The following is a 15,000-nucleotide window of genomic DNA, read 5'->3' on the forward strand; positions in this document are numbered from 1 at the left end:
CTTCTTTGAAATCATTGATTAATAAATGAAAATCAATCAGTAGAATTTCAAGAGTGAAAAATCATATTGGGAAAATATCAGAATGATTACATTACAACACGCATATATTCACATTCACACAGACGTAAACACATAAGAATCTTTAAAAGAAACTCGACGCTTTTATGTCAATAAAATAAAAAGAAAGTTGAAAAATTTATTGTTTGATGGGACATATTTTTAAAAAGCCACACACACACACACACACACACACTTTAATCTCAATAGTTAAAATCTTGAATAAACAAATGAATACAAAGCAAACGATAGCTTGAAATCCTTTATTGAAAGAGATGAGTAAAGCAAACAAGAAAATGGCAGCCTTTGTATTACAATGTTTTTCTCATCACACAATATAGTTTACTGAGAACATAAAAATTAATTTGATGTTCAACAATACAATATTTACTATTTAAGCAACATCTACAAAGAAATATTTGGCTTTTATATCATAGAAATTAAGCTAGTGGAGCTGTTCAACACCTCTCAATCACAATATTTCCTTTATATTTCTGGAAGAAGGGCAGAAATTTATGACTTTTACCTTACAAGGCACTCGCTGCATTTGGAAGAAAGCTTTGAGGGAACTACTTAGCTGTCCACCAAAACTGAATTGTAAATGCTTCACTCCCAAACTGAAAGGGGTTTTGCCTCGCAAGAGCCTCATGCCAGTGCCACGTAAAGAGCTTCTGTGCCAGCACCACATATAAAGCACTCATGCTGGCACCACGTAATGAGCACCCGTGTTGGCATCATGTCAAAAGTTCCCTGCCAGGCCACGTCAAAAGCACCCAGCACACTCTGTAAAGTGGATGGCATTAGGAAGGGCATCCAGCTGTGGAAACCAAGCCAAATCAGACTGGAAACCTGGTGCAGCTCCCCAGCTTGCCAGCCCTGATCAAACTGTCCGACCCATGCCAGCATGGGAAGCAGACATTAAATGATGATGATGATGATGATGATGAATTATAGCACATGAAAATCCAAAGACCCAGTCTTTGAGGAAATTACAACATTAATTCTAATACTGATTTCTTATACAGACACAAGACCTGAATTTTGAGAGGAAAGGACATAGATGCTAGCATCAACTCTCACTGCTTGACTGGTACCTTTGAAATTAAAACAAAAGGGCTGGAACTAAACAGAGTAAGGCATTTTGTCCGATTCACCACAAGGTCGAGTAATTGTGACAGTGGGGTGACTTGTGTCCCTCAATGATTCAGAGAGCTATGTCAGTGAAGTAAAACCTGGTAGGGCCTTCCTATGTAAGTCAAAGGAGAGGAGCCAGGCTAATATGAACCATTTCTTTCCAGAGATGAAAAGAGGTTTGCATAAAGCCAATATACCCACCTTGAGAAAAAAAAAGCCAAGTTACAAAGAACCGATGGCCATTCAAAACAAACAAAACTAGGGAGATGAATAACTACCTAGAATCAAGAACGATGGAGACAAGTCAATGATGGCCCATGCTTGATAAGGGGTGAAGGGCTTAACTAAAGCAAGTAAATTTTTTGATGCTGTAACAATTCCAACCTATTAATAAATAGTAACAATAAGGAAAATCTCTATAGAAATAGAACAGTTTTTGTAGACAGTACAACACAGACTAAAAGAAGATTAAAGGCTCCCTTCGATCATGAATTGCACCTAGAAGTTCCCCTCTGAGGCCCAAGTCCAGGCAAGGTTGATTATGGAAGACCAGCAGTCACCGATGCACAGTAGCCTCCCCTCTCCAAGCCACCGATGTTGTGAAAGGCAAAGGTCAATACAGCTTGGAACCAGTGATGTCATAACTCATTTCTTCAGCTGAGTGAACTGGAGCAACATAAAATGAAGTGTTTTGCTCAAGAAATGAAATGTCTTGCCCAGTCCAGGAATTGAACTCACTGCTTCGTGACTGTGAGTCAAACGCTCTAACCATTGCACCATGGGTATCCACAACACCCAGCCTAGTGATTACTTTATCAGTCCAAGAGGAATAGAAAGCCAAGTGGATTCAGGCAGGATTTTAACTCAGAACATAGACAGAGAAAAAAAAAAAATAGTACAACTAACCCTGATTCCACTGACTCATTCATCACTGATTTGGGATAACATGGTACATACAATTATGAACTGTATAGTGATAACACAGATCAGTGATCAGTCAAAGATTTTGTCTGGATCACAAAAGTCCATCCCAGCAACCATCAACAATACGCAATATAACTTGGAGGTCTTCAAATGAAACCATTTTCCCCATGTGTTCTGTTATTCATTTATCACTAACTCATTTAACAGTTGTGTTATTTTTTTTTTAAGCAAATACCTGTGATAAATGAGGATAGGTGTATTTGTCCAATATTTTACCATTTATATATTTAGTTCAATATTTTACCATTCCTACCACCCTGATCATTATTAATGTATTAGAAATATTAGTGGGGGGGTGATTTTATGAAGACATATTTTTTCAACTTCAGAAAGCTAACAAAATGTCAACAAGTTATTGCTGAAGACAACAGTAAGTCAATTATAAAACAAAGCTAACAAACACTGAAGACTTTTCAGAATCATAGAGAGATGAAAATAAAAGAAAAGTTTTTTCCAGATTGAAATTCTTTATCAATAATTTTCTTTTTTTTTTTTTTTTTTAATTTTTTTTTTTTAAAGGACCAACTTATTTCACTTAAGACTTGCTAGTGAAAATAAAGTAGAGATAGTGAATGGAATAATATATAGTTGTGAAATTCTAGTGATCAATATACAAGGCTGCTCTCTCAGTTGAATTCTCAAGACTTTGTATAATGTCACTGAGCAAGTAAAAAGACCTACAAAGTACAGGCTACACACACACACACACACACACACACTAACCAGGCCATTTATACCTTGCCTTGAACCCTCAAATACCTGAAGGAACCATAATGGTGTGTCTTGGGCATTCCTCTCTCCATGTCTCACCACAAACAATTTCTTTCAGAAAGAGTGAAAGAAAGAAAAGAATTAGCCCCAGTATGCAACTGGTACTTTATCGCCTCCACTCAAGAAGCATGAAAGGCAAAGTTAACTGCAATGTGATTTAAACTGAGTGCAGAGACCCATAACAATTACTGCAAGGTAATCTATTCAACATTCTAATGACTTCTAGTAATAGGTTACCTGTGTCATTTATAAAGTAACCCCAAAATACTTATAACCCGATATAGACAAACGCAACACAAGACTGTTAATTCCAATTTTCATTATTCTTGCAAATACCCTCTACAAAATGACCTTCAACACCCGGAACTTGCTAAGAGCACCCTTTACAGACACCCTTTAAGATCACTTACCAAACAGAGTGAAATGTGAGAATTTGCAAATAACCTTATACAGATGACCCTATACATTCATAGATCCATTATTTCCTCTCATATTTTACCCAACCAAAGACTCTAATTTTTTTTTTTTTTTTTTTGGAGGGGGAGATAGTTAAACAGAATATACAATCATCTTCCATTGTTATAATGTGTTACTTTAACTAATCAGAAACTAGAAGTCTGTGAGCCACTTTTGGTTATCTAAAAGAACACAAAACTATATCATCCTCTCTTAACTGTCATCAACAGGTATGATGAAACTGTCATCTCTCTCTCTCTCTCTCTCTCTCTCTCTCTCTCTCTCTCAGCTAGTGGTTAGCATTTTTGTCTTAGTCTCATCAGAATAACTACTAGATTATTTTTTTTAAAAAACCCACTTTTTTTCTCTTTACAGCAAGCCATTATCTGATCACATTCAAAATATATTTGATTCTACAACACAAATTATTTCATTGACGCAAACATTTTCCCCATGCATTATCCAACTATTTGGTAAAACACAGTGATGTGTATATGTGTGCACACATGCACACAAACACCCATTTTCCATTACACATTTTCTGCAACACAAATTATCCAATTGACTTATGTACTTACATTTTTAATGCCTTGATTGATGTTGTAAATTAAGAGCTACATTCACTGCATTGGAAACCTGATATATTTTAACCTGTACTCACAAATCCTGCATGTTATCTAATTAGTATTGCATTATTCTACCAACTGGATCTAAAGAGGTCTATTTTCTCTTTTTATGTAGGAAATAAAAAAAAATACAATTATATATAATTCATTCTCGATGTTATCACTACAAACTTTTGTTAATTTCCTACAAACCATTCCAAGAATGTATTGTACTGTCACACAGGAATACTTCAGCAGTTAAATTAACATAAAAAAATAAATTTAGAGGAACTGACTTTGTTAGTATCAAACTTCAAGTGTGTAACTGTTTGGTCAACACTCTACCTGACCTTTGACCTCTTTAGGGTCAGTAATAAAAGAAACAACTCAGGTTGATGAGTATTTAAGCTGGTTATATATCCACCAGCTTTATCTTCAAACCTGTGAGATTTGACCTCTTACACCTACCCTGCAATGTCATTCTAAAAATAAACAGTTATTCTTTTATTCTTTTACTTGTTTCAGTCATTTGACTGTGGCCATGCTGGAGCACCACCGAGAAGGGTTTTTAGGCAAACAAATTCAACCCAGGACTTATCTTTTTTAAGCCTAGTACTTATTCCATCAGTTTTTTTTTTTTTGTCTTTTTGCTGAACTGCTAAGCTACAGGGACATAATCAGACCAACACCAGTTGTCAAGTGGGGGGGAGAGGCCAAACACACACACCTAAATATACACATATATGATAGGCTTCTTTCAGTTTCCATCTACCAAATCCACTCGCAAGGCTTTGGTTGACCCAAGGCTATAGTAGAAGACACTTGCCCAAGATAACACGCAGTGGAATTGAATCCAGAACCATGCGGTTGGGAAGCAAGCTTCCTACCACACAGCCTTGCCTGCAACCTACAACATGGAAATCTCAAAGCTGATGCATGATCAATGCAAACACAAAGTGAATAAAAAACATTACTTTTGACAGAGTAACCTGAATACTAAAGGGTTAAACTAACTGGATGTTTGATCAAGCAGTTTGGTAGCTTGTAATCTCCAGAACTGTTTCAGAAGAGATTTAGTAGAGTAGATGAACTTCTTAACCAGAAGGAAATATCCAACTCAACTCACTCGATGCTGTGGACAGACACAGAGATATTTTCTTGACTTGTCAATCAAGAAAGAACACTCATTAAAAACAGTAGTTTCACCCCAAAAATGTTTTTCTTTACTTCTTTACAATGCAGTAGATATCAATGAAACAGTAGACATCCCTACATCCCAGGTTCAAACATTACTACATACCTTGGCTTCCTTGCTCTAAATTTACAGTTAGCTACTTAATGTTAGTAGAAGTATCTAACGTAAAAACTTCTCCTATAATACAGAGAAATATTTCAACTTGCAAACCCATCTATTTAAGCATTGGAATAAGTAAAATGACAGTGATGGTAACAATTTCATAGACAGAATGGAATGTCTAGATTTTATAAGGAAGGGAAACAAGACAGGTCTAAATGACATGTAAACGAAACCATATTGGGAACTGAAAGTGGTTTTGTGACATAACATCAAAAAGTAACAACTTCCACATTTCATCATCATCGAATCCTGTCAACCTGTCCAACGCATGGCAGCATGGAACATGGACATCAACTGGTGGTGGTGGTGGTGGTGGTGATGATGTTTAAAGGAAACTTAAATCAAATCATTCTACAGGAATTCTAAATTATTTAGTTCAAAATTTTTCAGCTCTCCACCAACAACTTGACTGTTCCATGTACTTTATTTATTAGCCATCCCCAAATCAGTTACACTGTCAATCATATGATTTGCTGAAGTTAGTTGGTTGTAAACTCAATAATGCTCTACAGCAATCCTACATAACAAGTTTTAAGCTTTGAATATGTTTCTTAGTTACTAAAGTTGTGCTCAGAGAATTCATTGCTGAACCCAATGATTCTCTCCAGAAATCCCTCGGCACCAGCCATATTGATCATCACCAGTAGTCTGTTCTTGCCACTGACCATGAAGTCTGGTCAGGCTATGGCCTCCTCTGAAGACATCCACAAGTTCATCCTTGCAGATGAGAGAGAAAAAGGAGGAAAAAGAAGGACACTACAGCCAACTCTGACCAGCCCACCTTCCCATGCAGTCTCTACAGTTACAGTCTCTGCCTGTCCTGAATTGGACTGTGGTCATCAGTAAACTTGCAACAGAGATGGACATCCCTCCTCAGTAAATTTTTACTCATGAAACCAAGCCAAGAAGAAGTATAGCAACATACATAAATGTGTTGTAAGGTGACTGAATCTTCTACAGTTTTAGTACCGTTAACTATTTTATCCACTCCAGAAGAAAGAATGACTAATAATGTCACTATTTGAAATATGGTAGCAAAAACAAAAATACACCTAGATATCTAGACTAGCTAGATCTAGTCTAAACCACAACAGTCATTTGCCACATCCATCACTTTTTAATGATGCTAACAACACCGATGCTGACACTGCTATCACCAAAATCAACAATGGTGCCAAACCTGATGATGATGGTTTGATATGCCACAAGGTCTCGAAAGTTCTGAGAGAAAAGAAAAAATTAGGTGTCGTAGCATAAATAAATGCCTTGCGTATATCGACGTAAGAGTGAGCTGCATAGAACTGTCATCTTCAGAATATTTTTCAAGGATATAAATTAATATAAAAATTTGAACGACTAATGTTCAACAATACTAAATTCCACAGGGGGGTAATTAGGCCACTTAATAAGAGGTTCCATCATTCTTTCTTGCTTTCTTTCTTTCTTTCCTCTTTTTTTTTTTTAATTTTGAAACAAACTTTTCAGAATGTCGACTGCTTTAGTTATTCAGTATCAGTATAGATTCATACATTACACACACACAAGCACAAACACATATATACATATGCATACGTGCGCATGCACTGACACATATATATACACATATACACACATACATATATACACAGATATATACATATACACATAGACATATACATATGTACACATACATACATACAAATACATATGTACACATACAGACATGTACACATACATACACACATACATATACACATACATACATAAATACATATGTACACATACGTACACACATACGTACACACATACACACATGTACAAATATAGGCATGGGTGCGGTAAGAAGCTTGTTTCCCAACCTCATGGATCCGGGTTCCACTGAACTTCATGGCTCAGTTCCACTGCATGGCACTTTGGGCAAGTGTCTTCTACTATAGCCTTGTGAGTGGATTTGGGAGAGGGAAACTGAAAGAAGCCTGGCCTATATATGTGTGTGTGTGTGTGTGTACATACGTATGTATGTATATCTATGTGTGTGTGTGTGTATTTATGTCTGTGCTTGTTCCCCTACCACTGCTTGAGAACCAGTGTTGATGTGTTTGCTTGCATCCCCATAACTTAGCGGTTCAGCAAAAGAGACTGATAGAATAAGTACCAGACTTAAAAAAAAAAAAAGTACTGGGGTTGATTCATTCGACTAAAAATTCAAGGCGGTGCCCCAGCATGGCCACAGTCAAATGACTGAAACTAATAAAAGATAAACGATAAAAGATATATACATACAAACATACATACATATACATATGTACACAAACATACATATATACATACAAATAATGATGAGGATGATAATATATATATATATATGTATGTATATATATATATATATATATATATATATATATATATATATATATATATATATATATATATTAAATATATACTTTTATAAAACAAATTTTACAAAATATATAGTATCTGTTAACAGTCTTAGCCAAAAACTCACGGTTGAGTTTTTGTATATATATATGTATACATGTCTCTTAAAGGATAGAGCTCAAAATCAATGCATTGAAGATACTTTATTGCAGCAACAATTATAATAACAGAAACAACCACAATAAGCCAAACCTATGCACATTTCAATAGGGTACCCGGAAAAATAAACCACGTCATAAGATGTCTCGTAAAATATTGTAACAAATTACAACATATTACAAATTCCCTGATGAGATGGAGTATCCAGTAATTTGTAATATGTTGTAATTTGTTACAATATTTTACGAGACATCTGATGATGTGGTTTATTTTTCCGGGATACCCTATTGAAATGTGCATAGGTTTGGCTTATTGTGGTTGTTTCTGTTATTATAATTGTTGCTGCAATAAAGTATCTTCAATGCATTGATTTTGAGCTCTATCCTTTAAGAGACATGTATACATATATATATATATATATATATATATATATATATATATATATATATTATTTATTTAAAGGGCACAATATATGTCTTTAAGTGCTACTAATAGTTTCATATGTAGAGAAATATCTCAAACATATTCATCAGGTACAAACCACATATCCTAATGAACTAAAAAAATTGAATCCTCTAAATAAATGAGATTCATCTCTCACCAGATGTACGTTTTTGATGAGTTCTCTATCACAGAGCAGTACATTATATATATCTATATATGTATATAAATATATATATATATATCATCATCCATCAAGCATCCGTCTACTAGATTGGCATATGTGTGTGTGTGTGTGTGTGTGTGTGTGTGTGTAAATATGTATATATCTTTTTCTTTATATCTCAAACATCCTTTGTCACTCAAGAATGTATATATTTGAAACAAATTTCTTCAAAAATTAATAACTATCGAAAAGCACAATATCTTTAAACAAAACAGATTAAAACAGATTTGTCGTTAATCTATTTCCTTTTCGTATGTGTGTGTGTTTTTTCTGGGTGAAGAGGGGGTGTTTTTTTTTCTTTTAGAGCTTTCATATTATTTTTAATTTTTAAAGGTTTTGCTCCCTCCCCACACCCTCTCCTTCAAATATTGTGACTATATCAAGAACAGGCTTTGATATTTTGAATATATACACATACACAAAGATACATGTGTATACATATATGTATGTATGTATACATAAACATACATATATCTATGAGGCAACGCATATATATATATATATATATATATATATTGATACACACAGACACACACATGGATATATATGAGCGAATGTCTATATAGATGCACTCAAATACACCCATACGCACATATACACACATACATACACATATCTGTATATATATATGTATACATAAATACTCATATATTGATGAGTGAATGTATAAATAGATGCATACACATATACGCACATACATATGTATATGTATGTACATATGTATGCGTGCATACATAAACATATTTATGAGTGAATGCCTATATCGATGCACACACATACACACACTCACTCACATATGCATATATATGTATTGTATGTATGTATGTATGTATGTATGTATATCTATATATACCTACAAATATATGTGTGCATGCATATATATACATATATATATATATATATATATATATAAACAAACACATATATATGCGCGTGTGTGTGTGTGTGTGTGTGTGTGTGCACTAACACACATAGCTGCACACCATAAACAGTTAAGATATGCAGGAGGATAGTGGTCGGTTTACTTTCCATGAAAGGCTAAACAACTGACTTCATTTCATCTCTGTATTTCACTGGAGTACGGCTGAAGCATTATGAAAAATGTATCAACAAAGACATTTATTATGAATTATATTTGTAGATTTATAGTTTGCCAAAGAGTAGATTACACTGACAATAAAATTTAAAATATTCTACAAAGAATATGCGGTATATATATATATATATATGTGTGTGTGTGTGTGTGTGTGTGTGTGTGTGTGTGTGTGTGTATGTGCAAGTTCATATAGATATGTATAAGTGTATGTGTGGATGTATATACATATATATACACACACACATATATATACACAGATATATATATATACAGACACATATATATATATATGTATATATATATATATATATATATATATATATATATATATATATATACATATATACAAATACATTTATACTTATACATATACATAGATACATATACACACACACACACACACACATATATATACATAGATACATATATACACACACACACACACATATATACACACACAAACATAAATACATATGTAATATATACATATATACATATATAAATACATATGTATATATACATACATATATAAATACATATGTATATATACATACATACATATATAAATAAATAAATACATATGTATATATACATACATACATATATAAAAACATATGTATATATACATACATACATATATATATATATACATAGTTGCTATTATGGTAAACTGTTGTATGTCCAAATTTGGCCAAACGCGTTTTTTTTTTTTCAATATTTATATTTGCTTGCGATAGCCAGTTCTTTTGGTCAAACTATTGTATCTTCAGCTGCTTCAGATGCCAAGATAAGAAAATTGTCAAAATTGGAGTCCAGCAGCACTGCTATGGAACGGTGAAACTATCTCTTTTGTTTTTTGAAAAATCGACATTTTGGACTTACGATACATATATATATTTCACTGCGGGCCATGCTGGAGCACAGCCTTTAGTCAAAGAAATCAACTCCTTATTCTTTATAAACCCAGAAACTTATTCTATCAAACTTTTTTGCTGAACCGTTAAGTTCCAGGGATGTAAACACACCAACATCGGTTGTCAAGCAATGGTGGGAGGACAAACACAGACGCACATACATATGTATATATATATATATATATATATATGACGAGCTTCTTTCAGTTTCCATCCACCAGATCCACTCACAGGTCTTTGGTCAGCGCAAGGCTATAGTAGAAGACACTTGCTGAAGATGGCATGCAGTGAGACTGAACCCATGATATATATATATATATATATATATATATATATATATATATATATATATATATATATATATAAATAAATACACATACATATATATATATATATATAAGCATATACCATCATCACCATCATCATCATCTTCATAATTTAACGTCCACTTTCCATGCTGGCATGGGTTGGACGGTTTGACTGAGGACTGGCAAGCTGGGAGGCTGCACTAGGCTCCAATCTGATCTGGCATGGTTTCTACAGCTGGATGCCCTTCCTAACGCCAACCACTCCGAGAGTGTAGTGGGTGCTTTATATAAGTATGAAATATATATACATATCCGTATGTGTAGATGTAATTAATAGCATTGTCATAGAGGCAATGTTCTTTGCTTCTGATCCTCCATGAAAATAAGTCTGGTTATGGAGAAATATATAGTTTCCTAGGGGTTGGAAGAAGAAAACGTGTTAGGGCATAGAAGATCTGCCTCAATAAAACCCATCCAACTCATACAAGCATAGTAAAGTGGATGTTAAAATCGTGTGTGTGTGTGCACGCGCATAGTGTTAGGATGGGCATCCAGCTGTAGCAACCAAACTAAAACAGATAATGGAACCTGATGTGGCTCCTGCCCGTGTCAAGTCGTCCAACCCATGCCAGCATGAAATTTGGACGGATGATGATGATATACACACCCACCCTAATATACATGTGTGTGTGTATGTGTGTGATGCATACAATATACAATATAGAAGACATAATATGTAAGTGTGGCTGTGTGGTAAGTAGCTTGCTTATGAACCGCATGGCTCCGGGTTCAGTCCCACTGCGTGGCACCTTGGGCAAGTGTCTTCTACTATAGCCTCGGGCTGACCAAAGCCTTGTGAGTGGATTTGGTAGACGGAAACTGAAAGAAGCCCGTCGTATATATGTGTGTGTGTGTGTGTGTGTGTGTGTGTGTGTGTGTGTTTGTCCCCCCCAACATCGCTTGACAACCGATACTGGTGTGTTTACGTCCCCCTAACTTAGCGGTTCGGCAAAAGAGACCGATAGAATAAGTACTAGGCTTACAAAGAATAAGTCCTGGGGTCGATTTGCTCGACTAAAGGCGGTGCTCCAGCATGGCCACAGTCAAATGACTGAAACAAGTAAAAGAGTATATATGCGCGTGCACACCTCGTATATACTTTTTAGATCTTTTTTTTTTTTTTCCTAATGTAACTTACACTTGGAAAACTATAAATCTTAATTTCTGGAGATATTTATTTTCACGACAAATCACGTGCACGTCACTAAAATACAAAGACGAAATGAAACCAATCGTTAAAGTCTTTCGCAGAAAGTGAACCACTAACTCCTGCATTAAAACAACATCCTTTATTTCCAGTGGAAAGCTGGATGAAAAGCTGTCATCAGTAAATCCCTGTCAAAACTGGATCAATGTCGCGAATAAGGGATCGTCAATTTCACCAAGTGAAGGCAACGGAACGACTTGATAAAGAAATCAATAGAAGGGAGACAACTCTTGATTTACTTTAAATATGTCAGTCAACAAAAACGGTTGAATCAGAATTTGATAGAAAGCATTTAAATAAAATAGAATAAAATATACATAAAATAACGCAAAAATAAAACAAAATAACACAAATGCTCGATGAATGGTAGCTTCTAATAATTATGTGAATTATTAACCAGATCTTTAACTAACTGTATGTACAAGTAAATGTACATACAAGATTATCTACTATCAAATGGTTGAACTAAAATGGGAAACAATCATTGTCCTCATAAATTTGTAATTTATTTTTTAATGTCATGAATTGAATAATTAAAGAATATAACGTAAATCTCATTTCTAATTCTACCTTAGGCAATTTTCTCTTCTTAGTCATATTTTTCCAATCAATTTCATTTATGGATCCTTCTTTTCCTAACATGCATTACCCATTCATAGTCTATGTCCATATTAACACGAACATCATAGAAACACTTAAAAAGCATAAATATCTACTTAAAAATAATAAATATACATACAAAGAAATTAAACATGGTATCATTTTTTTAAAAATATTTCAGTATGCATTGCTTTTAACGTTGTAAGTCAGATTTTAAATATAAGCATCCCTCGTCTATAGTAATGCATTAGTCCTGAAAATCTTGCTGTAATTCAGTTTCATAACACAAAATGAACTTTCCCATTGAAGTCCATGTTCACTGCTTCCAGCACAACATCAAAGTCTATGAGGAAATTGGTTTCATACTATAAAACTCCTTACTAAAGGAAAACTTTCAGGAACACAATATTTCTGTAATGCAGGGAAGATTTTAAAATTCATGTGTTATACCCAATAAGTTTACAATCCATCAATACATTTTCACCATCCACTATTCTTGGGAGGGTTGTAGGGGTAGAGTCCTCAGATGTCTCCTCTATAGGGTCTTATCAGAAGCAACTATCATTACATTTTCCTGCTGAATTCTCAAGCCTGACGATGGATATTATTCAACCATCTTACCTTTTGGTCTACCTCCATTTAAATATTTTTTATTTAAACTTCAAAAAAAACTTGCGCTTACTTTCTAAGTTTAAAATAAAGATTTAAAAAACTTATTGCATGCTTTTTAAGTTTAAGATAAAAAAAATTTTAATGCTCAGTCAAGCATAAATTTTTGAGATAAACTATTATTAATTTTATTGGGAAAATCAGGGTGGGAGAAAGGGCTATTAATTTTAACCCCATAACCAAATTTCAAAACCTTGCACTTTTAAGGTTTATATTTTTCTATTTTTTTAAGTAAAGAATAAAATATAATTTGTGTTAAATTCATGAATAGCAACAGAATGTAAAATAATGGCTTCCTCAAATAAGTGACGATCGGTTAACTGTAAAAAAAGTAAATAGTATATGTCATTTGTCTGAATGACGATTGACTATCGAAGTCCATACCTCATCTTAATCGCTTGGGAACCCTAAAGTTTTTCTTAGCTGCTTTACCTATAGTAACACAGGAGTATAGTTTTTCCCTTTCCCGCTGTAGTAATGTTGTCTGCTCTACACTAACATGAAAGTACGGTCCTCTGTATACTAACAAATGAGTTCAGACAGAATTAACAGAACAAGCCAGACATTACAATTGCATGAAATAAAAAAAAAAACAAAGAAGGGTAAATGTTTAAAATTACCTCGGGTCTTTGGGCACGCAACATGCCTTGGTTGTGCTGGTCGTTACTCAGAGCTTGAGCTGCAGCAGGAGTAGCATTATTGGATACACCTGTCCAAAAAGAAGCACACAGTTAATTTCATAGAATATGTGTTAGAAAGACAATAATATCAAATTAGTCTGTTAACCAAAGAAATCTATGAGTGGAATGTGCCAGAAGTGTGAGAAGGCAAGGAGAGAAACAAAAAAATAAACAGGAGAGATTTTGAAAGATACAGTTATATTTTTCCAAAAGTAAAACCATTGCCTAAATTAACTGAAATTCTTAGAGAATTGACATCAATGACCAGTCAGAATTCCTTCTTAAAATATTTTAATATTGGTTTTCTCAAAGTCAAAGCAAAACTTGAGCAGAACAAAAGCTGAAATTAATTAATTCTACAATCAATAAAAACACTGGTATCATTGTGGCCATCGTTTCCGTTTAGCTCCAGGTCAGTCCTTATTATACGGGATTATAAATCAAAGGCAATATCAACGACTACGTTTGTCCCATGTCCCTATCATCATTTAAAAACGTATGATGTGATTTAAGGGTGGTTTGTCTACTATTTTCTAGCATAGAGTCTCCTTCTTCATTGCTTAGTTACTGATATTGTCGTGGAGTGTGGCAATGATGTTGATGAAAATAAAGTTCAAAGTGATACTAATGAATAAAGACAGGGGCTAAACAACACCATCTTGTGCCCCAAAAAAGAAGGTAACAATCATTTTCCCACAAAATAGGGTCCTAGCACCTTCCTTATAACCCATGCATTGACACTTGTAGAAAATTCTTCTGCTGTGCAGTTAAGAAGTTTGTTTTGCAGCCACAAGGTTTTGGGTTCGGTTCCAATGTGTAGAACCCTGCGCAAGTGTCTTCTGCTATAGCCCTAGGTCAACCAATACTTTGTGAGTGGAGGATAAATATAAATGTATGTGTGTTCGTGTGTCTGTGTTT

The 15,000-nt window shown here is 34.2% G+C and overlaps 1 protein-coding gene across 39 annotated transcripts in view; it reads right to left on the reverse strand.

The window, feature by feature from the left end:
• Positions 1-15,000, reverse strand: part of LOC106871661 (serine/threonine-protein kinase mig-15-like) — a 764,441-nt gene that overhangs the window by 567,120 nt on the left and 182,321 nt on the right. For all 39 annotated transcript variants that reach the window (XM_089357111.1, XM_089357081.1, XM_089357079.1 and 36 more), the window contains exon 16: positions 14,023-14,111. In XM_089357111.1, the coding sequence (XP_089213237.1) occupies positions 14,023-14,111 (89 nt within the window). The remainder of the gene's footprint in view (positions 1-14,022; positions 14,112-15,000) is intronic.

The sequence above is a fragment of the Octopus bimaculoides genome, chromosome 9 (genome assembly GCF_046866305.1).
Source record: "Octopus bimaculoides isolate indiv1 chromosome 9, ASM4686630v1, whole genome shotgun sequence".
Lineage (NCBI taxonomy): Eukaryota > Metazoa > Mollusca > Cephalopoda > Octopoda > Octopodidae > Octopus > Octopus bimaculoides.